Here is a 24,477-nt window from a genome sequence, read left to right on the forward strand (position 1 = left end):
CAGTCACTTTTACAAAGTGCGCATTTGGAAGGCTGACGACTTTTCCAACGCCGATATTGGTTGACTAAACTTTTCATGCGAGATAGGTAAGTCACTCTATAGTAGTGTATCAGATCTAGAGCATCCTCTATTCACAACAGGCCTTAAGCAAACACAACTCCATTCCGGAGATAATCGTTCCCGATCCAAGCAAGGACACACAGCGAAAAGGCCACAACCGGATACAAGAACGGTATCAGGAGAGTTTTACTCTGACCTGGCTTGAATTGATGCCATCCCGTCGCTGAGCGGGTAGCAAGCGGTAAAAAGTCCAGGTGCTCAGCTGGTGCGATTATCTTTGACGCCGCGTCTGCTGCAACCTCGCCGCGGTAGGGCAGGTAGTAGCGTCCGAGGAGTTTAAGGAACAGGTTCTGCCTTGCCTGGAGTCTAACAACCATTCTGGATCCTTGGTATATCTCACGTACACGGCGAGATCTGGCTCGATTGAATTCTCCCAAGAGGTCATCTATATCGCCCGATGATAAGCTAGAACCATCGGGCGTTGCTTTTAGAGCCCGGTGAAGGCGATTCACAAGCGCTGCCGCGTCTTCGATGGCGCAGTTGGCCCCTTGGCCAGTATTTGGGGTCATCTATTAGAGGCATGTCAGAGCCAAGTTCCGAGTGTCATACCGCCGAAGCCAGAAACATACCTTGTGCATGCTGTCACCAATGCAAACAATTCGTTCCCAATGCCATTGTTGAAACAGATACTCTTCAAGGTTCACAAAGGAGAACACCTCTTTACTCTTCCATAGGTCTCGGAAATTCACTCCAGCCCAGATGTGGTCATCGGCAAACCGCTCAGCTCTCTTCTCGGCATCTGTGGAGGAAAACCGCGGAGCATTGGAGTACGAGTATTTCCGATCGAGCTTCAGTAGGAGGAACCAAAAGACTCTACCATTCTTCCCGGGAAAGGTGAGGTACGATCTACCATTGTTGAAGCTGGCTACTTGCTCGCCTGGTTGCAGCTTGGGGACCGAAGACGAGATCCCAAAAATGCAGGCATACTCGACCGCCATCGCTAGAAATTTAGAATGCAATCAGCGATGACATTCCTTCCTAAGTATGACGGCACCCACCGCTCATTTCATGCTCAGGGAATACACCAGGACTTTGCGACGTGGCCAGCCGCCACATTTCGGCCCGCACTCGACTGTGCACGCCATCCGCGCCGACAACCAGATTGCCACGATACACACTTCCATCGTAAGTCGTGACTCTCATCAGGTCGGAAACCTCCCGCTCCACGGAAGTGACTGCCTTGTTTACCAGGACTTGGGACGAATCCGGAAGTGTATCATAGAGCGCCCGGAGCATCCGTCTCCGCTCTAGAAAGGCCAGAGGTAAACCAAACCTATCAGCCAGATTAGCAGGCAATACAGTCATTCACATATAAATAATACAATACCGCTCATAAATAACCTGTGGGGCCTTGGTGGTATGCGCAAAGCCATCAGGGAAGTATTGGTGCGCCGTGTGCAATGGTTCGATCTGCTCCTCAACCAGATAGAACAGCCCCAACTGCTCTAAAATCCGGCCCCCATGGGGTAAAATACCGATAGACGCGCCCTCTTGCGGTGCAATATGCTTGCGTTTTTCGAGAACGATGTAGTCGATACCTGCTTTGCTGAGGCAGTGGGCCAGCGTGAGACCGGCGATCGATCCGCCCACTATGATCACTTTGAAGGGAGGCTTGGCCGTCATGACAGGCAATGTACTTGGGTATGCTTCACCCTGGTGTGCAGGTGAGCAAGAAAATAAAAAGAATCATTTATATACACACAATGGGATCAGGGACTTCGTTCGGCAAGGCAGTCCCGTAGCTAGTAAATGGAGACTGGTGAAGAGGAGTCTTTACCTCCAGCGGAAGCAGGCAAAGGCCTCCCTCCTGAGACCACCTACAGAGTTACAGGGACATGATAAGCTATGAACTTATGTATATAAATATGAGCAGGCATAGGAACCAAGTGAAGAGTCAATACTACTTCGTACTCCGCGCCTTTGTTTTGCATGAGAAACGCAATCTCGCTCATAGAGGCCCCCATCAATCACTCCACCGAACTGAGGGCGAGGCGAACCGATGTTTTCTTCTTCTGTATACTTGCATATATAGATATTCTGACCAATGGGATTAGGGGTATGCTCACTGTCCTAGACAACCCACAATATGTGAGCGTAACAGCTATTCGTTGGATAATGGACGATCTGCAGTCATCTGCATGTAGTGGTGAAGTGTCAGTGGAAAGATACTTGTTCTCAGCAAACTTGCCTTTCCAGACAATCGAGGCCTCTAAGGTAGCAATGTACATAATGACGGCGCTCGGGAGTTATTGGGAACAGAACCAGTCAAATTTATCATGGAGGCGAATTGAAATCCAGAAAGGAACCGATTGGAGAGAGAACCCACTTACGGTGGGAAAACAGACAGCTTTTCGGCGAGTCAAACATGGATTCCCTGTATGCAGAGCAAGCATATTTATCTGCAGTAAATCTCGTCTTTGTCTAAAGATACTGGTAATTGTGCAGGGGAAAGCAATCAATATGCTTTATGTCCAACCAATCATTCTCGAGTCTGCGTCCATAGAACATGCAGGGTCGACTCATGCCTTCCTTCCTTTAGCTGCTTCTTCGGCCTGCCCCATATACCAGAAGATACAGGCATACAGGATATCCATGGTCACTGCCATGCCCGTACACCACCTCATCAGTGCATTGTCATACCACCCCCACTGCTGTGGCCAAAACCCAGCCTTTAAGAATTCACCGACGATTGCCGCATAGGAACCGAGAACGCGGGTCAACCTGGACAACCCAATGGAGATCAATCGGTCAGCCTTCAGAAATATTCTACTCAAGAGAGCAAAACAGACACCTACCACATTGTCCACGACGCCCCGTGTGTGCTTCCCCGTTGCAAAAGTTGACACAAACAGTCAACGGTCATAACAAAGGAGGCAAACGTTCCTCCCCCATGGATGGTCTTGGGAGTGCCAATTGTTTTTGCGAGTGCATAATACCCCGATATGCAGCCCAAGATAGCCAAGGGGACGATCAGGGGAAGATGTTTGTGCACCAGTGACGAGGAACGCTGCTTCTCCATGGAGACCTTGACCGAGCCGTACACGATGACCATATTGACCAACAGCCACATGGCACAAAAGATTTCGAAAAGGAGGTAAGGGCGCCGGTAGACAAGGACCACCGTAAATTCCCAGGCAATATTACAGCAGAGAGACACCAGAGGTATGGCGCGCACCCTGTCCCTGAATATCTGCCGGACGGTGACGATGTAGTTGATTAGCCACATCATTCCGGCAGTGGCGACCAGCACGTTGTAGATAGGTCTGACGGCCTCGAATTCGGCCGGAAATGAGGAATATGCGTCCATGGTGGTGCGCAATGGGATGTTGCCAATGTGATTCTGACTAAGATTGATCAGAGTACCGTTCGGAGGATATTTTGATCCAACAATTGTCGCTTTCTAGTGATGCCTGCTCCTTGTCAGCTGAAAGTGACATGGTGATATGTGATATATATTAAACACCTCAACCAGAAAGTTGTGCAGACCACCATCTCTGGCTAGTAGGGGGTGATAGCGGTCGCGTCAACAGAGCAGGGATAGAACAACAGTCATGAAGCAGTATGCGCCGAATTGCCTTGGCTGCCATTTAGTGGATAATCCTATTAGGACACAGTACTCCCCATTCAACTGGTCAGGACCACTTGAGTTCGGCTACATGTCTCCTCCAGGAAGGAATGGGAATCTGTGTGCATCGAGGATTACGAGCTGTTGCTTGCTGGTTGCTGGTCAGGATACGAACTTGCTAGCCCAGCTAGTAAATGCCATGACAAGTGGTTCAATTGGCAATGAGGGAACAGGTGTTATACCAAGCTGACACCCTCGGAGCAGGGATGCAGCTCCTGGGTGACAATCTCCTCCGGGCTGATCCGCTCCATTTCCTTCCACGTCATTAGCAGAATCCTCCTAACCAGGCTCAATGGCATGGTCATAGCATTTTTTGATCATTGGCGGCCGTCGGAAGGTTACACTTTTATGCATACCTTAAAGTGAAGTCGACTCTGAACTAGTATCAAGCTTCACTTATTGCGGCCTAGCTTCTTCTTCTGATTAGCTTCAACTGGCCTCGGTTGCACAGTTCCGTATATTACATTTGTCTAAGTACACTCGGAAAAAAGGTAATTCATATTTGCTGGCTACCACGAAGTTTTGCTAGAATCCCCTAGTCTTCTGGATCTACCCCCCCCCCCCCCCCATCTGCTGCAATATGGTGTCAATCCCAGCAACATCCCTCTACGGCCTCGGGCGTCAGCAGCCCTTCCAAGACCTATCAAAGTCACTATTGACTCACTTGAACCTGTTCACGCCGCAAGAAGCCCAATCTCAGGCAGTCCCTGGCACTCGGACCGAAACAGAGCCAACAGGCTCTAGTCCATCTGACCTCCAGGAGCAGAGAAAGCTCGCCGACGACAAGGTACGCGCTCAATCTTGCCCCGTGGTAGCCTTCTGGACTTCTAACGAGCTTCTCGCGCTAGATAATCTGGGCTCCTCTTGATTACCTTTGCAGCTTCCCAGGCAAAGACATCAGAGGCAAGTTGATCTCAGCCTTCAACCAATGGCTCCAAATCCCCGAGGACAAACTCGACGTCATCAAGCGGGTGGTCGGACTGCTGCATTCGGCATCGTTGCTGTATGCACTTCCCTACATGTTTGCCAGCGGAATAGGAAGTTTACAATCACAGAATTGACGATATCCAAGACTCGTCGAAACTCAGGCGAGGATTCCCCGTCGCGCATAGCATTTTCGGTATCGCGCAGACCATCAACTCGGCCAATTTTGCCTACTTCTGGGCTCAACAGGAGCTCAAGAAGTTGGGCAAGCCTGAGGCTATGGTCATCTTTACGGAAGAGATGTTAAGGCTTCACCGCGGCCAGGGCTTGGATCTCTACTGGCGAGATTCCTTGACCTGCCCCACGGAAGAGGAGTACCTTGAAATGGTTGCCAACAAGACCGGTGGGCTGTTCCGGCTTGCGATCAAGCTGATGCAGATGGAGAGCCACAATACAGAGTAAGCTCCTCGCTTCGCAGCACGTATGGGGACTAATCGAGACACAGAGATTGCGTGCCGCTCGTCGACCTTCTCGGAATCATCTTCCAAATCCGCGATGACTACCAGAACCTGCAGAGCGACTTGTATGCTAAGAACAAAGGGTTTGGTGAAGACATCACCGAGGGCAAATTCTCCTACCCCATTATCCACAGCATTCGCAGTGATCCGAGTAATTTCCAGTTGATGAATATCCTGAAGCAAAAGACAGAGGACGAAGATGTCAAGCGGTACGCTGTTCGCATTATCGAGTCCACAGGAAGCTTCGATCATTGCCGCAAGAAACTGGAGAATCTGACGGCAGAGGCGAGAGAAATCCTGAAGGACTTTGGTGATCTAGGCAACACAGATGGCTTGAAGGGTATCCTGGACTTTCTGGAGCTGAAGGGGTAGCTACTACTGGTAAGCACCGGGGTGCATATATTAGCAAGATGGTTGCTATTTTATAATGTCTTTGCACTTTGATTATATATTCTGTTGTCCCCTATGTTCAGGCCTTGTCCATGGGGTCGATAATGAGCGGTAGATGTCCCCACAGAAGTTTACTGACGTCTTCGTGTGAGTTCCTCTTCAAAACAAATCGAGAATGTAGAATCATGCTGGTAATATCGTATACAATGGGTCCTTTGGCTATGATTATCCAAACGAGTAAGGATATAACCAGGACATGCCTCATCCAAGGGGTTAACTACTTGTTGAACCAAGGGTGACTATGCCTATTCATACACTCGCTGCGGCAAATACGAAAATATAAAACTAGTCGAATCTATAGATAAAACGAATGATATCGAGTATCTGCCCAAGGGACCAGGGCTGAGTCAACCGAATCTATCGATATTAGGTCGGCATACACAGTCACTACGCTACTGCAATTGTACAATCAATAAAGCCTTAGTACAATATCTTAGACTATATGCCACTACTCACCATATGTAGCTGAGCAAAGAGTTATCGACTTGCCCTGGTGCATAAGCTGATTGTCAGCCAGGAAGGGGTACCCTGGCTCCGGACCAAATTTATGCACAGCAAGTCCGTGAACACCGTGCCAATCAGGTTACATTCAACAGATGCCTTTGAAGACCGAATTTATATCATGTCCTGATCGTGAACGAGGTATATTAGCTACTAGTTTGATAGGCTCTTGCAGTCGAACCACGACCCTATCAAGGTACTTCTCCCGGAATCGGGCTTATTCGACAGCAAAGAACCCTGTTGGTGTTCTGGGTAACTCCCTGGTTAATATAATAGACTTGCAGGATTGCTGACATGTTTAATTTGGCAGTTCTAGGCTTGTCAGCTGCTCCTTAAGCTATGGCATGAGCTGGACTGCCGAATCAGGCGGCAAGCCAAGCAGTGACGTGGACTGACCCTTGATACAGTGCATCTCAATCAGTCAGTCCTGATATGTAGCTGTCGGTGGTTTTCAAGCTGGCTGTCAGGGCTTATCCTTGTTTGTCAGCTACTCGATTAGAGAGATAAGGCTGGCTTTATTGAGCTGAAATTTGTGATGTATATTATCCTCCTTGAACATCATTGTCGTTCGTATACCAGCACTCGTTGACCTTCAGCTTCACCCTCTCAACTCGCTGTTGGATAGAGACATGTGCAAAATGTACAAAGTCGTGGAAACTGACGCATCTCCCGGCCAGCGATCTGTCCTACAGCTGGTGAAGGACCTGCTTATCTTATCCAGATTTCACAAGTACAACCCATGGCTTGCTGTATTCTCAGGAGGTGTGTCCCTGCCTATCCTTATAGGCAATAGTCATCCATTGACCTCTGGTGTCTCAGTTTGGGCAACTTTGCTTGCCGGTGCTAATCAGATAGCTACTCATCCGGCCTCGATCTCGGCCGACCACATCGTCAAACAAACGCTTCTATGCTTGATCTGCGGCTACATCTTCTGCGGTGCAGGCATGGTCTGGAATGACTGGATCGACCGCAACATCGACAAGAACGTAGCGCGCACCAAGAATCGGCCCTTGGCAGCGGGGAGGGTTACTGCAACCGAGGGCTTCATCTGGATGATGGTCCAGTATGCTGTCTCGTGGTGGCTGATGGATATAATGCTGGCAGGTCATGACGTGTATGAGAAACCTCTCACAAAGACCCCGGGAACATTTGATAGCTGACCCAAACAGCGTGGCGGCTATGATCCCAGTCACTATCAGCACAATTCTCTATCCCTTCGGAAAGCGTCAACTCTGCCGACGGCTATACATCTATCCCCAGTACTTCCTCGGGTTTAGTCTGGCCTGGCCCGGCGCCATCGGATGGATGGCAATCAAGGGCCGCCAGATCCCGTTCACGCAAAGCATCTCCGAGTCCTTGCCGCTTTCGATCACCGTCTTCACCTGGACGCTGTACCTCAACACAGCATACAGCTACCAAGACGTCGTTGACGACTCCAAGATGAACGTGAACTCGGCGTACGTCGCCGCGGGGTCCCGCATCCACATGTTCCTGGTCATCCTGGCAGGTCTCGTGCTCGGCTCTTTGTATCTGCAGCTGCGGGCCCAGAACTCTGGCTGGCTGTGGGCCTCCTGGATGTGTGTCTGGGCGTTGTCGTTTGTGCATCAGCTGCTGAGATTCGATGCGAAGAAGCCGGAGAGTGGTGGCCCGCTTCATAAGGAGAACTTTGCGCTTGGGGTGTGGACTATCGTTGCCTGTGCTGCCGAGTTGGGACTCTCATCCGGAATGGCGGATCAGTTCTTCTCCAACCGGGTCTTCCGTCGATAGTGGTTTATACTGTGGAGATGGCGCTGAGGTCGAGGCACGAGTCAACTATTTGCCTCGATGAGGCAGTTTCGCGCTCTGGAAACAGGCGGCTTGTTGGTTGGCACGGATTCTGCTCCTTGTCAAGGGCTTTCTTGAGTGGCAGATTTGGATGATTTGGATGAATGACCGAAGTACGTTGCCGTTGGAGACTCTGGCCGAGCTGCGAGTATGACTATTTCGTTGCCTGCTTTGATCGATGCTCTTGTTTCCATTTCACATCTTTATCATCCATAATATACATCAAGCATAGGACGGTATAGTCTGCGACGACTGCCAGACACTAAGTGACAGTACTCTTGATTGTCATTTCCGCGAGCTCAAACAGACTTTGCAACGAGAAAGAAACGATTAATATTCTTCCCTCTACCCTGGTGATAGGAGAGCGTAAATCCTTTTGTCGAATGCTGTGTTAAGTGTACAGTATAAGGTACCACTAAACTGGACGCTCCATGGCCACAGAAATATATCCTATTGCCACAGCAGCACCGGATAAGCTGACACTGGGCAGGGAAAGAAGTACCAGTAGCAAAAATCAAGACGCATATAGATCGAATATTAATCAAGACGACGAATTGTAGCAAAATAGAGAGGGTCACAGCACGGCAAAAAAAGGTCGATCTACATGGGACTCGAACCCACAACCTCCTGTTTTCCAGCATAGGAGACAGGTGCTCTACCATTGAGCCAATAGACCTTTTGTAGCCCAAGATTTCCAATTTTAGCATTATGTCCCAGCAGCTTCTGCAGCTCGGTCTGCCGGATAGGTGTATCAGTAATACAATGTGTTCACAACAAACAGCTAAATCTCAACATAGGCAACAAACGTCTCTGTCGTCAATTACAATAAGAAGCCCCCAGGTCGTCAATCAAAATGACCGCCAACCAAACCAGCAGCAGTAGTAGCAGCAGCAGCAGCCTCTCAACCCGAATCTCCCTCCGTTGGCCTCCCGACCCCGCCTTCGAAAATACCGACACCATCGTCCTGTCCCTGATGGGTTGGTACGTCGACCTCCGTGTCGACAAATCCACCGGTAAAATCGACTGGGCGATCGCCGGCCAACGCATCGTAGAAAGCCAAGAGCCGCGTACGTAACGCTCCCGTAATCTGTGGCTAAGCTACTAGCTAAGTCAGGTCCAGTACGCGTGCTTTTCACGCACGCCATCGACTCGCATAATGCGTTTGAGGCGGTCGATTGTGGGACGTTTACCCAGCTGCCGAACGGAGATGATCTCGAGACTGGGTCGATGCCGCGCTGGGACTTGCCTGGTAAGCCGGTTAGGGAGTATGAGGAGGTGTGGCGGGAGTTGGCCTTCAGAGAGGGGCCGGAGGGGCCGGGGAGGGGAGTTTCGTGGGTGCTGGAGGCGAGGGGGGATGTGCAGGGCGTCAGCGGTCAGGATGCGAGTACAGTGACGAGGATGTTCATTGCGAGGATTTGGGGGACTTATGTTGCGCTGCGCCAGGAGCAGATGCACTCCGGTGGAGACTCGGAGGCTGAAATCAAGGATGGAGGGGAGGTTAGCGCTAGACGCGAGGAGTGGGACTCTACGTCTGGGTGGAAGACGAAGTACGTCCTTGGCCCGGATGCCGATAAGTTACCCTCTATGACGACGATTGGCACTGGAGATGGAGATTGGAGCATCGGCAGCGAGGTGCTGCTGAGCGACCAACCCTACATTGTACGAGCGTGTGAACGAATTGATCAAGAATATTAGATAGTCTATACATCATGCAGGTATATACATTAAAGTTGTTATTTTACTGGTCGTTAACAAGGACGTAGCGGTAGCGGGCCTTGCCATCGTTCATGTCGACAACAGCCTGGTTGGCATCCTTCATGGGTCTCTCCTGGATCCAGGGGTGAACACCCTTCTCAGCGGCAAGCTGGAGCATCTCCCGGATCTCACTAGGGCTGCCGATCAGGGAACCGCCCATCCTGATTCTGCGGCCGATCAGAGCATGCGCAGGGATCTGCAGAGCACCGTCCTCGGGAGCACCCATCTGGACGAAGGCACCGTTGGTGCGGAGAAGAGAGCAGTATTGGACAATGGGCATCTGGCGATGTCAGACCATGGCCTCGTTACCCAGACAGAGAGTGATGAACATACCTTGGAGGAAGAAACAGTGGAAACGATCAGATCCAGGGAACGGTTGTGGGTCTTAGCCCAATCAGGCTCGTCATCAGTTGCAATGTACTCATCAGCACCCAGCTTGAGGGCGTCTTCCCTCTTGTTGGCCTTGCGGGAGATGGCGACAACCTTGTCCGCACCCAGGGCCTTGGCGAACAAAATACCAAAGTGTCCCAATCCACCGATTCCTACAACTCCGACCTTCTTGCCGGGACCGCAGCCGTAGTGCTTGAGAGGAGAGTAGAGCGTGATACCACCGCACATCATGGGTGCGGCCTCAGCAGAGGGGATGGCATCGGGGATCTTAATGACGAAGTGAGAGGGAGCACGGTGGTACAGAGCGTATCCACCGTACGACTTGTCGCCGTTGTAGTGGACGCCATTGTACGTGCCAACCATTCCATGTTTACAGTACTGCTCCATACCGGAGGCACACTCCTCGCAGTCGCCCTTACGGCCCAGACAAGAGTCGTTTTGGGCTCCGACACCAACACGGTCACCGACCTTGATGCCTCCCTCGGCCTTGGAACCAACGCGGACGGCGATACCGACGATTTCGTGACCGACACAGCAGGGGTACATGGTGGGGCCCTGGAGTAGTTTAGTCTCACTGGTTAAAATGAATGTCGGGGAAAAAAGGCATACCCATCCGCTTCTCAAGGTGTGCAGATCAGAGCCGCAGATACCGGAGTGGGTGATCTTGATGTCGATATCGGTCTCCTCCCATGCCTTGGGGGTGAACTCCTTCCACACCATGTTGCCCTCGGCGGCATTCTTGTCCAGGCCCAGCCAGCCCTCGAACTTGTAATCGGTAGCAGCCATTGTAGCTTTTCGTTTTGACTAAGTCGAGTTTAAGGTTGCGAGCGATGCATCTGATTCTCCACGGGTCCTCACAACACCTTAAATAGACTAACAGCGCCCAGAGAAGAAGAGAGATCGTCGGTGCTTAGAAATCAGGCAGGAAGTTTCTGTACCCACTCGCCTTGATTGTGGTACTGTAAGCGCCCACTTTAATCTCCATTATGTCCGTCAAGCCGCCGCAGTGATGCGGCCGGTCAACTATCTGCTTGGTCTCTCAAAGCGTACTGTACGGCTTTTGGAAAGATGGCACATATGGCGTCTTGCAAGTCCTCGCAATCCTAGGGAGTAAGCTTCCTTTTGGCGTTAGCTTACTGCTTGTTAAGCTGCTTACTCGGGCATAAGCCAAATCCTTCAGACCAGGGGGAGTGCAAAAAATGGAACTTCGGGATGATTCCATGAGTGGGTCGCTCGGCCCTCGTGGCAACTCAACCGTATTTCCGGCTCACTTCCCCGATTCTGAGTGGCAGCACAAATATAGGCACGGTGCTAGATATGCAGGTCGCTTATGCCTTCGTCATTCTTCCCAGGTTCATCTCCACCCTCGGCTCGGGAAATTATGCGAACTTGCCCGGAAACTTTCTGCTCTACTTGTGCCGACTCCATGGCCGGTTAGGGGTTGTCTATATTCTTAAAGCCATGGAGTTAGTTTCCTTGTGATGACCAAGATTTGCATTGATCAGAGAACCCATGCTGAGCCTGTTTAACACTGATCTAGACTGCGGATTCACAGTATATGTCACCTCCTTACAAGGGATCATTACGGCATTGCCCGATCTTGCTCGCTCAGTATAGGATTGAATTGATGATACGTCCAACTTCAAACCCTTTCCAGGTATCAATGTTGCCCAGAACTAAAGGCTCTGTTGTCGACGACCCGCTTAGTTTCTGGAAGCCTCCTCTCCAGCATTTACAGTTAATCCACACTTCTGAACGTGCGCTACCCAAGGATTGATCCAAAATGGACTTATTGGCTTCACAAGCTGTCATGTTTCGGGCAGAGGCTCTCGTGTTGTTGGATAGATAAGGAACCCGAATCCTCAGCTGGAGATATGTAATCGCAATTCCCAATGCGTGCCGATAAGGACGGAGAAGGCCTCTCTCGTGTGGGTATGATTGAACAGTATGCAGCGATCTTGAAAGCACTTAAGATAGCATATCTCGTCTTGGATCTTAGTCAACTCTTTGTGATCTATCGTCATTTAGAAGCCGAATTTGACTTTTCGTGGCTGGAAAGTTAGCGATATAAAGGATGAGCTGCGACTTGTAGAGCAGTGTAAGGCCTATATAATTGACTCCACTCTCAGGATGGAAGGTCTCGTGAAGTAGTATTTCATAGAGAGGAATGTATCTTCACTGTCGTTCTCATCTCATAGGAAGGCCCTCTTCAGTACCAAAGCTTGTAAGCCAAAGCAAAAAATTCCATATTCAATGTCATTGAATAACCCAACACTAACCAGCATGAGATGACAGTCAGCCAATTGCAAGACAAAAAGATTAAGTCAACCCAGTTTATTACGTCACAACTTCCACTCCTGATCTACTCGTCGTTGAATGAAGCGAAAAGGTATCGTAGTCTGCGCGGTCAGCCACCACCACACACGAAGTAGCATAGTCGTCTTCAATCTGGCACCGATCGAAGAGCAGGTCATCCAGAGGTAAATTCCACGGGCTCTGAAAATCCCTCTCGCGCGTCGCCAGCAATAAGCGCTTCCGCACCCCAGTTCTCAATCTCAATGTCGAATTCCTCCAACCCCACAAGTCTAGGCAGCGGCGACTCGAGTCAACGGCAACACCCCATGCACCGTGTAAATTAGGTTCTCCGACGAGGACCTTCGCAACCGGGACAAAGCAGGCTTGACCGTCGATATGAGTTTCGACAAGTTCGTAGCGCAGCTTCTCCAACGTGATGTCGTATACGGGAAGTATGAAGTTTAAGGCCTCTCAGGTCGAGGAGCGGATAGGACTTGGCCAGGATCGTCGTCAATAAGCATGGGGTCAATGGTCTCGTCTAACAAGACGATTTCAGAATCCATCGCAGGTAGTCCATGACGGGGCCCCTGCACCATCCTCTCGAACTCGTTGGCGGGAACGTCTGCAGATTATGGAAACTCTGAACCTGGCTAGTGGTGGGTAGCCCGTGGGGCACGCGGCCTGGTGGATATATAATGGCATCGTGAAGTTTGATTGGCGTTGGTATGACAGCGAACGACTTGCTGAGATATTATCATTGATTGCGGGACTGAGCGGAGAGTATGGGGAATACCGATGAGACTGTATAAACGGAAGGGTGTTAGAGAAGAGACTTTGAAACAACTGAAACGAAGTAAACAGATGAGGACGTGGCCCGCTCAGGGGACTTGAGTAGCATAACGCATCGTCATTGAGATGGTGTAGCACGACAAGTCGATGATGAATGGCAACGGCGTCATGCTGAATGTGGTGACTTTCCCAAATTGGAGTCGGATGTCTTCGCTGGTAGAATCCCCGTTACGTCGAAGTCGAACCTCATGAAGTCTGCAGAGTCTCAAAGCAAAGCATTATCCCAGAATCTAGGCGTAGATCACAGTCTATTGAATATATTGCAGCGCAGCTTGTTTGGCGAATACAATTCTTTTTTGTGGCTGATCGACGATGCAATGGTCGGAATCTATCTCTAACAGACGCCAGTCACAAACAATATGACAGCTCCAACGTTTCCCCCCCTCCTTCCTTTTCCAAGACGGATAATCCCGTCATCCACCGTGCGCGTTCCATAGACGAAGCTTTGCCTTGTCCCTCCCACCTATTTATCGACGCGCTTCCCCCATTCCGCCTTTCCCCCACTTCAGCTCTTTCCACCCTCCTCTTTCTCTTCATCCACTCCAACTTCTCACAACCGACTAATCTACAACACTGAAAGTTACCAGCCCACCATGCCTCAGAACCAGGACTACACCTACAAGAGCTCCGGCACCAACAGCCAAGTGAACCCTCCCTGTCTCTCTCCATTCACAATATAACCCTGACTATTTACAGGGCAACCACTACTGCGCTCGCGACTACGGCTCTGGTGCCGCCAATTCCAACTCGTATCATTATTCCAACAGGTTTGTAGTTCTCTTGTGTTTGCGACACATGCTAATGCAACGTGTTCAGCGATGGATCATACTACTACTCCAATCCCAATGGTAGCACATACTACAATGATGGAAAGGGAAACGCAAGCTATACTCCTCCGGGAGGAAAGAAATGAGGGGTTGCTGAGGAGGAGGGTTCGATGGCTGGCTTTTGTGACCACGCGGACTGCGTAGCTCCTTAATCAACAATTGCTTACCTTGAGAAAAAGTCAAGATCTGAGGTAGTACTTCTGGCTTGTAAAAAGTATTATTACCGCTCAGGATAAGGATGAGGTGCACTCAGCGCGCCATGGTGGATTTCAGGCTCTATATCTCACTTATGCTGCTGACAATTGACGACAATGGTTCTTCGCTTTGTCCATTTAACCACGGCTGGTATCCTTCCCGTTCCGATATTCGATCGCTTAGGTCAGAATATTCTACGACTGAATTGTGGGAACAGCAGTAAAGGCGATTTGGTCTTCGTTCACGGCACCATGAAGTCATTAGTGATTGCGCTATTTGCATGTTGGAAGCAGAGCACTTCCGATACCAACTAAGCTATTACATTACAATAAGACTATCGATACTCACGATGATAATAATACGTTCGTGCCAGCCCTGAAAATCAAGCCTGCCGCTTCTCCCGCTCGGCGCGTCTCTTCTCCCTCGCTTCCGGACCAGCAACCGTACCCATCAACACTAGACCCCGTTAGCGGATATCCCGAAGGATAACAGGAAGCACTTACCATCCCAGTGCCTAAACGAACTGGAATAATTCCCCCAGAAGTATCGATGGTGATCATCGTGCCAATCCGCTCCACCCCAGAACGGCAAAATCCGCCTGAGACTCCAGGGAAAATCGTACCCCGAATGTGAATCGATAGCCTGGAACTGTCGCAGCGTCACCCACGCCAGCACCGTCACCAAGTGCACGTTGCAGTCCATCAGTGCCAGGAGCAATGGAGGGCCGATGGTACCCAAGCCCAGCAGGAGAGTCTCCCAGGGACTCGCGTACTCGGCTGTTAGTCCAAAGGGCGCGGCGTATTGGTGGTGGATGCGGTGGATGGAGCGGTAGAGCGGGCCCCAGTGCATGGCGCGATGCAGCCAGTAGTGGTATGTGTCTTCGAGGAGGAAGAAGATAATTATTTGGGCGGTGAGAGTGCGGAGATCTGGGAAGGGGATGGTGAAGCTCAGGCCGCAGAGTTCCATCATTGGGTGGAAGAGGACGATGAGGGGGAGTTCGACGACAAAGTGGATGAGGAGGATGTACTTTGTGCAAGCCCATTGCTCTGCTGCGGATGGAGGAGGTTTCTGGTCTTGGATCTTGTATTTCAGGAAGATGCTGGGGAGGGAGTCGGCGATGATCCAGGGGAGACAGCGGCTGAAGTAGATGATTTCGTGGGCGAGGAAGGTGATGATTCCTGTAGCTGTTAGGATTGACGAGGGTGGTCCGTTAGGTTTGTGCCACTTACCAGTTGCGACAATGTTATTGTCCCAGTAGGCATAATGCGCCCACCAAAGTCTCTCGAGACCAGAGAGATGAGGTTGCTGCTGAGCGGCGAGGTCGAGAAGATCGGAATAGGTCGCCATGGCGGACTGCGGATAGGACGAATTGAGCGAGTCCATGGTGAATACCTTAGTCCTGGCTCAGTAGAGGAAGAGTTTGTCGGAAGCCAATTGATATGGTTGATGCTCTATATAGACCACGCAGATATGTCAAGTTACCCGGGATGGCATGATCCGAATGGCTGGTCTAGGAACAGGCCACTCGGGAGGAAGGTGGATCCTAGGATAGTTGCTATGCAGGGACAAGCGATCACGATCTCACCTTACCTTAATCAATATTTGATTATTTTAGAACGCAATACTCCGCTAATATCCTGGTGCCTATTATAGGCTCGTACGACGTCGGCCCGCGTCTGGGGGACGCCACCCGCCTGATCCAAACGGCGTCAGGGCGGATCCCGAGACGGTGTTTGAAATAGGGGTAGTTAGCATTATCGTGGTTAGATTCAAGGGTAAATCGCGTGTTGACATCTGTGTTTACCAGCCAAGTCAAAGTACTTTCACTCCGTCCTCTCACTTTCTTCCCTTCCCCAGCAACAATCGTTTATCCGATGCACACTGTGAGACTTGCTTTTTATTATACAGCCAGGTTGTCGCGTATGATATGAAACAAGCTTGACTTTTTCCAAAGTCCGGAACACATACTCAAATCGCGACGGCCGATCATCATGGCTACCGATAAATACATCGCACATCATATCATCTCACCATGTTAACCCATCACACATGAAACGCCGCAGCGGCAACAGCCAAAGCCAAACCAACCGCCCCCGTCAATTCCACGCCCAAAGAGCCTGCTCCACCCGACTGTTGTGCCCCAGTCGCAGACGCTGTAGTAGATGAAGTAGTCGAGACTAAAGTGGAAGCGGACGCCTCGTTCACGCTCGCAGAAGGGCTGCCAGTCTCCCGGGGCCCATCGCAGTGCCAATGGTCGTTGTGCGGTTTGCATCCAACCGACGCCGTGGGACTAGGGACAGTCGGTGTCGCGGTGCCGTGGTCATCATGGTCGTCATCGTGATCATGGTCGTGGTCGTGGTCGTGGTCATCAGAAGTCGCCGTTGGCACAGCCGTGGCGGACGCGGGCCCGTCGCAGTGCCAATGGTCTCCGTGGGGTTCGCATCCCACAGACTCAGTGGGACTCGGAGCGAGGGACAGCTCGGTGGTAGCAGTAGCGGCTCCTGTTGCTGGACCATCACAATGCCTATATGTTGTGAGTTTTACTGGGTCGATGGCTTTCGTGCGTGTCCTACCAGTGGTCGCCATGTGGCTTGCAGCCGACAGAGGCTGTAGGCGATGGGCCGGGATCCTGAGCCAAGGCTGAGGTGGTGGCCAAGGCGAGGAGAGTAAAGATGAAGTGCCTCATTGTGCTTAACAGGGGTAATGGATCCTGAAGGAATGGAGGGAACGGGGAATTGTTCATGGAGGAAAAGAAGGATCCGCAGGGTTTATATGTGGCTGCTGGCGCCATTCTCGGTCCCCTTCTAGTGCTCCTCCTCCAAGATTGTATTCGATTAATGGTCTCTTGGCCTGAGGTAACATGGCATTGCCAAGGGGAGTGGGAGGCCTTGGCGTCTTCAAGGTTCTCACTGGGTTACCTTTGCAGTATTGTGTCCTGCGCCTGCACCGGGGCTTTTCAATATGCGGAACATGCCACGTGGAAGGTGAGAGCCATGATTGGATGTCTATTGATGTTGATGTTGAGGAATTAAGTGCAGTTCCTGGAGTAGAGTCACCATGCTGGACCAATTCCTGTAGCTGCAATGCCAAGGGCAAGTCTGCTGAACGTGTGATGCCAAGGATGCTTGTGAGAACCTTGGGGACGACGTAGACAGACGCAAAGGGCTCGAACAGGACATTTTACTCATGTGCGATTTGCCTTGTGGCGTCTTAGTTTCGAGGTTTAAGCGCGTCATTTTGGGCATTGTACTCAATTGTACTCCGCAGATTAGTCATGTCGGATTTCAGAATCAGATTGTTCTCTGTTCTGTTCTGTTCTGTGCTGGCAATGGCAGTCCAACCAACAGTTACTTCACCAGGAAAGTAACCAGAATGCATCAGCATCATGATGCGACCAAGGCATCATTGCTGACTGTTCTCCCTGACATCAACAACCGCAACAACAACCCTGTATCTTGAAGCCTGTTTATAAATGTCGAACTCCGAACTCCGATTTGGAATTGATTTATTTACCCCGACTGATAAGAATTGGCCAGTAGAAGTCACCCACACTTCAGCTGGATGCAGCTTTAACCAATGAGCATTGGTAGCTGCCTCTAGGGTGTCAAAAGGTGCCTTACACGGGACAGGCGATAATATCGAGGCACCAGCCGTCCGTCCGCTTTTCACCCTCTTTTATAGACACGGCCGTCCGTCATCCGTTCTGGCCCTTCTTCCACCATGATCTCAATCATATCATCAACAGAATGTTGGACGAGTCCAGACATGATCAATGCGAGGAAACTCCCTTACTAGGCCACGACCACGCACCGGAGTCCGGCCATTCCACCCGTGCTCGATGGGTCCTCATTGTCTTAAGCCTGGGTATAATCGCAGTGAACTTCGGCTCTTATCTCGCCATGGCTCCGCAGATACAAATATTTGAGTATATCATCTGCCAAAAACTGCACCCGGAAATCGCACTTCTTACCCCTCAGGAGCAGATTGACGCCAGATGCAAGTCCCCCGATGTCCAGGGGGAGCTGGCGCTCGTCAATGGCTGGAAGGAGACGCTCGATGCGCTGCCGGGAATTTTTCTGGCTCTTCCGTTTGGTTTGATGGCCGATCAAGCTGGACGGAAGAAGGTGCTGATGTTGAGCTTGATTGGCTTGATCATTGAGGAGGTGGTGGTGCGGATTATTGGCAAGTGATCCGGCTCATTGGTTGTTCTCTTGCTGATAGCGTACAGCATGGTACAGCGCGTTTATTCCCCTGCGGACGGTGTGGTTCATGTCGTTGTTCCAGCTCTGCGGTGGTGGTGCCCAGATTGCCACATCTATGATTTTCACGATGATCACTGATGTGTTTCCGGTGGAGAGACGGTTCGTCAATTAATCGGTCGTTGGTATGCTAGACAATAACCGTTGCAGGGCGAATATCTTCTTTCTCATCTATGCGTCAACCCAGGTAGCTGAGATTGTCGCGAGCCCTCTGAGTGCCTGGCTCATGTCCAGGACACCCTGGCTGCCGTACTTCCTGGGAGTACTGTTCATGCTTTGTGGCCTATGTGCTTCCATAACTGTACCGGAGACGCTGCCCAAGTCGACCAAATTGAGCGAGCCCGACACTGAAGACGACGAGGCTGATGATGACGCACCACGGACGGTCCGTTATCGTCTAAAGGCCGTCTTGCATCATGCCAGGCATCAGATCATGCATCACAGCCGGTTCATCTTCGCCGATCGCAACATTGGTTGTATCTCCATCGCCCTTCTGGCGGCAAACGTGGCTATCCAGTCCCTTGTGATCACGCTACAATACGTCTCAAAACGCTTCTCATGGTCGATGGCAGAGGTACAGTCCTACAGTTTCACTCTCCACTACTTGTCTTTCCTGACTTGAGACAGGCAAGCTTTCTCATCTCCCTGAAAGGAATCACGAACCTCTCGGCCCTACTCCTCATCCTCCCCGCCGCCTCCAAAGCCCTAGACAGATTCCTCCCCCCTCTACGCCGAGACCTGCGCATCTCCATAGGCAGCATCCTCACAATTGTCGTTGGGCACGTCGTCATGGCACTCGCAGCCAGCCCTACAATCTTCATTGTAGGTCTATCGACCTCCTCGCTGGGAACGGGTTTCTTCCCCGCTCTACGCAGCGTTGCTACGGCATTGGTGCACGAGGCCGAGATAGGCCTTTTGGGAACGACAATTGCCCTGACCCAGAGTATTGGGGGAATCGCCGCGGGGCCGATGATGGCAGGCACGTTCAAGCTCAGTATGAAGCTGCACGGGATATGGCTCGGTCTTCCGTATATATCAGCGACTGCACTCGTTCTGGTAGCCTGTTGGGCCACCTTGATGATCAGAGTACCTCGGTCGGTGTAGCATCGGATGGCTTGAAAATGATCAACTGCCGACAGAACACTTTATTATCGTCCTATACTACAGCCTGCCGCAATCATTTTACTCTCATTGAGCAAATCGAGAAATGTAGGTACCGATGTGGATGGATCGCCAGTCGAACCCACGCAACCGAAGGGCCCCACGCGACCACAAGGTTGTCGGATGCCGCTCGGTACCGATCATCGTCACTTATGTGACCTATCTACTCAGTAGGCTACTTCCAGTGTTCATGCAATCAATGTGGGGCGTGGGACTGCGATGGTGACTCCATTGTGGCGCGGCATTTCATTTGCCAGTAGCTCTATCCAAGCTGCGGGGAAGGTTCTCCCCGGTATTTAGCTCAACCCTGATAGCCGAGAAAGAAATGTGTTTACATGGTATCGATTCTCGCTCGTTGACAAGCCTGATCTTAGATATTGGCATTCACAGCGAAGAATATGGTAGGCTGGGATTTTGGACCAGCTGCGCATCCTAGGTACTAACAGCTCGACAGTCCAAAACATCGCACCTCGAGATCCGGCCATGTCACGGCGCCTCCGTCCCGGACGTGGACGCAATCGGCGAAGATCGAGAACCTTTGGCGAAGTGGAAGGAACGGTGTGGCATTAAGACGGAGAATCAGATTCGACTGGTGAAGCTGGCGCATATGCGCTACCAACATCCGGATCTTGATGCGATTACTGCCTTCCTCCAAGGTCAGTCATTCATTGTCCTACTATCAGGAAGGCCTGACTCAAGTGATTAGATTTCGGTATGAAGGTTGTCAAAAAGACGGATAAGGAAGTATGGTACCGAGGTTACGGGACGGATCCGTATGTTTATTATGCCTGCAAAGGTCCAAAGAAAGAGTTTCTCGGAGGGACGTTTGAGGTGGAGTCGCACCAAGATCTGGAAAGGTATGTACAATTCCAAGACACAACTCCAGGTTGCTGATAATGTTTGCAGGGCGGCCAATCTGCCCACAGGCAGCCCTATCCAAGAAATGAGAGACGCCCCCGGAGGAGGCTTCATGGTCACCGTTAAAGATCCCGAAGGGTTCCCGATCAATCTCGTCTACGGTCAGTCACCAGCAGCACCAGGTGAATATCCTCCCAAGCTTGTCGTCAACTACGAGTCAGACAAGCCTCGCGTCCGCCACTTTCAGCGCTTTGTTCCCGGCCCGGCAGCCGTCCACAAAGTACGTCTCCCAGGCCATGCTCGTACATAACTAACCGATGCAGCTGGGTCACTTCGGCCTGTGCGTCCGAAACTTCCAGGACATGGTTACCTTTTACACAACAACTTTCAACCTCGTGCCGAGCGACTTCCTCTACGTTGAGAAAGACGGCAACAAGAAGAACGTTGCTCTCTTCGCGCACATCGATCGCGGCGCAGACTACGTCGACCACCACAGTTTCTTCATGAGCACCAATCCCACCTCGCATGTACACCATTGCTCGTTTGAGGTGCATGACTTTGACACGCAGAATTTAGGACACCAGTGGCTGGCACACAAGGGGTATGAGCCTGTGTGGGGTGTCGGACGACACATCCTCGGGTCGCAGCTGTTTGATTACTGGTGGGATACCACTGGGAACATGATTGAGCACTATGCGGATGGGGATTTGGTGAATGAGGAGACGCCGGTCGGGTATGGGCCCGCGGGCGATGAGTCGTTGGCTGTCTGGGGCCCGCAGGTGCCTAAGTGGTTTTTAGACTAGACTCTTTCTCGAGTATAGTCACTTCGTTGCCCAATGATCAGCTGCATCCATAGCCTCTCCGTTCCAGGGCCGATCGGCGCGGGGACATTCTTGTCGCCAGCCTAGCAAGATATGCTCGGTATGTAGTACACGACCAATCATGATAACATACTCCAATTGATGAATCAGGAGTAGAACAGTCATCCTAGTTTTGACTGTACTGTTATCATCAACGGCTCGAGCACCATAATATTCATTGTAGAGCATCGATTAGTTCACTAGTATATATTAGATGTGATTCCAGATATGTCGATAATTCATACAGCAAATATCAACCTGTATTTCTCATCTCTGGCTTTTCGTTTATGGAGTTCGTCTCCACTAGACCCAAGATGGCCTTGAGCAAAGCATACATAGTGTTCTTGGACAGCCTAATAAGCTTTATACGATTGAAGCATACAACAGGAGTGATCTTTGGTTCTGGTCTTGGTTTAGCTTCCTATCAACCATAAATGGCCAAATGAAGACAATGTCTCAACGGTCCTTCCTAGCGTCGTTGAGACAGTAGGATAATGATGCGTTCAGCACTTTTGACTTGGGCAATGACTTAGCTAGTGGTTACGAAATCTACTTATTGTACAATACATGGGATAAGAAGAAGAATAATATAATAGTGAGGCTAGTGGCCATGTCATTGAAGATCTGCATTGATGACGTTTTGGGCTTTTTCGGTGGCTTTTCTGTTCGTTGACGTCACCCCGTCCGTCACAGGTGCACGAACAACACCACCACCACAGCCATCATGAGCATTGTCAGTCAGAGCCATCTGGTATTGCCAAAAAGAAACAAGTTTCGAGATTTGTGCAACATTATTAATCTGACATGGCTCGATTTATATTAGTCAGTCATTCTCTCTGGCAATCTGGATCTGACAAAACCGCCAACCCTCCTACCCCCTGGTCTCCCTGTCTTACCTACCTTTATCGATTACCTCGCCTCAATTTCTGAGGGGCAATAACATCCATTTGTGTGAGATATATACTATCTTGGAAATAGACTAATTCAATGGCCGTCATATGGGGTCTCGACCTCCATGAGATACAATGGAACAAATTCAAGGGAGCGAAGATGTTCAACCGCGCGTACCACCTGCGTCGCACCAAGATGATTGTCTATCAGATGGCCATGATATTCTGCGTCATTTCTGAATCTGTTGGAACGGCCGCTCTATCAGGTACCCTACCCATTGCCTAGGGGGATAACCAATCTAACGCTGGTTGTGTCTAGATTATCTCGACCAACAAGATGCCATCCAGCAACAGCACCCCGAAGCCAAGGTTCACAACAACGACTTCATCGGCGCCGCCTCGTATAACATCTTCGTCGGAGTTTCCGTTGCGACCATCTTCGGCGCCGCGTTTTTCTTCGACCTGTTCTGGCCGGAAAGACACGAGAGTAAATCTGTTCGGCTGGCGTGGAAGATATCTGGGGTGGTGGTATCCGTGATGATGCTCGCGTCGGCTCTGACCATGACCGTATGACCTTCATATTCTGGATCTTGCTGTGCAGACTGCTCATGAGACTAGATCATCACTGCCACGCATAGCGCCCAGATCACGGGGACCGACGACGACTCCGCCAGGAAATTCTGGGCGGAAGCGGCCAAGAAGCCTGCTCTGCGTACGTATCCGTCTACTGCTTGCTTTCGTCACGCTGGCTGACTTCATGGAGAATATCGGACAAACCCGAAAGCTATTGCGTCCGTCGTCTTTGCCTGGCCTGGCTGGGTTGCCACTGTTGCGAGGTAAGCCATGTTCTTTGGATTGACATGCAATAGGAGACTGCTGATGCAGGATAGTACTGTCATTCTGTTCGTGTCCCATAAGCATGACGACAAGCTGGGCCCGAAATCGAACTATGGACGCGAGACGGAGAGCGTGCCGGCGATCCTTGAGACAGGAGAGAAAACAACAACTGCATAGTACCGTTGTATTTTGGATGATGTTATGATTTGTATGATACCATTATAGATTACCATTGCTGTTGGATTAATAGGAGAGGGAACCCGGAGCATCTTGAAAGTAATACTTCGGCAAGGACTAGATCACCCGCTGCAGTAGTAACAAAACAGTAGGCATGAATCATAGAGCTGATACATACCATCGATGATACAGAGGTATTCAAGTAAAAGGGCTCATTTGACGGCTTGATACAGGTGTGGGATATCTGCCAGGACAAGCTGAAACAGACGCTACTGCATCCCGGCGCTGTAGAGAGCATGGAATTCTCTCCAGATGGCCAGAAGCTGACATCTGCAACCGACTGGGCTCCGATAAAACATGGGATCTTCTGTATTTCGAAGGGTAAAATAACATTCAAATTGCAGAACGTGCCCTGGGACTTTCGATCTCTCCTGACAGTACTATGCTAGCCGCTGCATACAAGGTCCAAAATCAAATCATTCCGGGTTGCCTCTGGGCAACTGCTTCACAAGATCAGAGGGTGCTACCATTACGAAATGTTAGATCTGATCGCTGTAACGCCACCTGAAGGGTGTTCAGCATGACAGAGCGAATATGCGGTCTCATTCTTGCTGCTCCTCAGAGGCAACATTATCTGTCCCTTCTGCCAGCAACTGGTAAAATGGGATTTATTGCAAGTATAGAAAATTAGTGAAGAGTACTGCTGAATACTAGGTACCATATTAGCTGATAATATCAGTGTTAGCTCTGAAGCTAATAGACACGCATTATCACACAGAAAGATATCACCCTGGAAGACAAACTCCGGAAGCCATGCTCGATATAAAGCCTCAATATGTTGAGGATTGACCCTTCCATGGCTGCATCAACATACTCAAATAAGGACTTCATGCATCCTGTACGCTGACGAAGAAATATGCAGCCTAATACTGCTATATGACATAGCATTCAACCACAATTTTCGAATCTACTTGGTCCTGACGTGCCACACGCAAACGTACCGCACACAGAAGCCTCTACTACAGGATCTGGGTAAATAATCGTCTCCTCAAGACTCCCCTCTCACTCCAGCCCGAACGGCCTCGACATCGGCTTTGCTCATACCCATCCCATCTCTCACAAAAGAAGACCATGAGAAGACGCTTCGGGATAGACATTTGCG

At 50.5% G+C, this 24,477-nt stretch overlaps 11 protein-coding genes and 1 non-coding gene across 12 annotated transcripts; 6 read left to right on the forward strand and 6 right to left on the reverse strand.

Moving 5' to 3' along the window:
* Positions 1–143: 143 nt before the first annotated feature.
* Positions 144–1,743, reverse strand: AFUA_8G02380 (FAD-dependent monooxygenase spyC; the record flags this gene model as incomplete). Its single annotated transcript, XM_001481353.1, has 4 exons — positions 144–629; positions 690–1,060; positions 1,119–1,393; positions 1,448–1,743. The coding sequence occupies 4 exons, from the start codon at positions 1,741–1,743 to the stop codon at positions 144–146; spliced, it is 1,428 nt and encodes a 475-aa protein (XP_001481403.1).
* An 896-nt stretch (positions 1,744–2,639) lies between these two features.
* Positions 2,640–3,427, reverse strand: AFUA_8G02390 (terpene cyclase spyD; the record flags this gene model as incomplete). The annotated part of the gene is made up of 2 exons (XM_741874.1): positions 2,640–2,841; positions 2,916–3,427. The coding sequence occupies 2 exons, from the start codon at positions 3,425–3,427 to the stop codon at positions 2,640–2,642; spliced, it is 714 nt and encodes a 237-aa protein (XP_746967.1).
* Positions 3,428–4,325: 898 nt separating this feature from the next.
* Positions 4,326–5,559, forward strand: AFUA_8G02400 (geranylgeranyl pyrophosphate synthase spyE; the record flags this gene model as incomplete). The annotated part of the gene is made up of 4 exons (XM_741873.1): positions 4,326–4,532; positions 4,594–4,748; positions 4,801–5,127; positions 5,175–5,559. 4 exons carry the CDS (start codon positions 4,326–4,328, stop codon positions 5,557–5,559), a joined length of 1,074 nt encoding a protein of 357 aa, XP_746966.1.
* A 1,146-nt stretch (positions 5,560–6,705) lies between these two features.
* AFUA_8G02410 (prenyltransferase spyF) lies at positions 6,706–7,905 on the forward strand (the record flags this gene model as incomplete). Its single annotated transcript, XM_077805279.1, has 3 exons — positions 6,706–6,900; positions 6,958–7,201; positions 7,308–7,905. Exons 1-3 carry the CDS (start codon positions 6,768–6,770, stop codon positions 7,903–7,905), a joined length of 975 nt encoding a protein of 324 aa, XP_077661407.1. The 5' UTR covers positions 6,706–6,767.
* Positions 7,906–8,558: 653 nt separating this feature from the next.
* On the reverse strand, positions 8,559–8,638 carry tR(CCU)2. Its single transcript is given in 2 exon segments — positions 8,559–8,594; positions 8,603–8,638. It is a non-coding gene (tRNA).
* A 177-nt stretch (positions 8,639–8,815) lies between these two features.
* AFUA_8G02420 (uncharacterized protein) lies at positions 8,816–9,657 on the forward strand (the record flags this gene model as incomplete). Its single annotated transcript, XM_741871.1, has 2 exons — positions 8,816–9,029; positions 9,083–9,657. 2 exons carry the CDS (start codon positions 8,816–8,818, stop codon positions 9,655–9,657), a joined length of 789 nt encoding a protein of 262 aa, XP_746964.1.
* Positions 9,658–9,700: 43 nt separating this feature from the next.
* Positions 9,701–11,282, reverse strand: AFUA_8G02430 (NAD(P)-dependent alcohol dehydrogenase; the record flags this gene model as incomplete). The annotated part of the gene is made up of 3 exons (XM_741870.2): positions 10,717–11,282; positions 10,051–10,662; positions 9,701–9,997 (listed from the first exon to the last, which is right to left on the reverse strand). The coding sequence occupies exons 1-3, from the start codon at positions 10,891–10,893 to the stop codon at positions 9,701–9,703; spliced, it is 1,086 nt and encodes a 361-aa protein (XP_746963.1). The 5' UTR covers positions 10,894–11,282.
* Positions 11,283–14,317: 3,035 nt separating this feature from the next.
* Positions 14,318–15,656, reverse strand: erg25 (sterol desaturase family protein; the record flags this gene model as incomplete). Its single annotated transcript, XM_741869.2, has 4 exons — positions 14,318–14,508; positions 14,622–14,729; positions 14,777–15,457; positions 15,503–15,656. 3 exons carry the CDS (start codon positions 15,654–15,656, stop codon positions 14,656–14,658), a joined length of 909 nt encoding a protein of 302 aa, XP_746962.1. The 3' UTR covers positions 14,318–14,508; positions 14,622–14,655.
* Positions 15,657–16,316: 660 nt separating this feature from the next.
* Positions 16,317–17,016, reverse strand: AFUA_8G02450 (uncharacterized protein; the record flags this gene model as incomplete). The annotated part of the gene is made up of 2 exons (XM_741868.1): positions 16,317–16,797; positions 16,847–17,016. 2 exons carry the CDS (start codon positions 17,014–17,016, stop codon positions 16,317–16,319), a joined length of 651 nt encoding a protein of 216 aa, XP_746961.1.
* Positions 17,017–18,019: 1,003 nt separating this feature from the next.
* On the forward strand, positions 18,020–19,636 carry AFUA_8G02460 (putative MFS transporter; the record flags this gene model as incomplete). Its single annotated transcript, XM_741867.1, has 3 exons — positions 18,020–18,459; positions 18,683–19,106; positions 19,160–19,636. The coding sequence occupies 3 exons, from the start codon at positions 18,020–18,022 to the stop codon at positions 19,634–19,636; spliced, it is 1,341 nt and encodes a 446-aa protein (XP_746960.1).
* A 771-nt stretch (positions 19,637–20,407) lies between these two features.
* AFUA_8G02470 (trihydroxytoluene oxygenase) lies at positions 20,408–21,354 on the forward strand (the record flags this gene model as incomplete). Its single annotated transcript, XM_741866.1, has 3 exons — positions 20,408–20,550; positions 20,600–20,831; positions 20,875–21,354. The coding sequence occupies 3 exons, from the start codon at positions 20,408–20,410 to the stop codon at positions 21,352–21,354; spliced, it is 855 nt and encodes a 284-aa protein (XP_746959.1).
* A 731-nt stretch (positions 21,355–22,085) lies between these two features.
* Positions 22,086–23,447, forward strand: AFUA_8G02480 (uncharacterized protein). The gene is made up of 5 exons (XM_077805280.1): positions 22,086–22,567; positions 22,621–22,868; positions 22,920–23,013; positions 23,065–23,137; positions 23,192–23,447. The coding sequence occupies exons 1-5, from the start codon at positions 22,399–22,401 to the stop codon at positions 23,313–23,315; spliced, it is 708 nt and encodes a 235-aa protein (XP_077661408.1). The 5' UTR covers positions 22,086–22,398; the 3' UTR covers positions 23,316–23,447.
* The last annotated feature ends 1,030 nt before the right edge of the window (positions 23,448–24,477 follow it).

The sequence above is a fragment of the Aspergillus fumigatus genome, chromosome 8, assembly GCF_000002655.1.
Source record: "Aspergillus fumigatus Af293 chromosome 8, whole genome shotgun sequence".
In the NCBI taxonomy this organism is placed as follows: domain Eukaryota; kingdom Fungi; phylum Ascomycota; class Eurotiomycetes; order Eurotiales; family Aspergillaceae; genus Aspergillus; species Aspergillus fumigatus.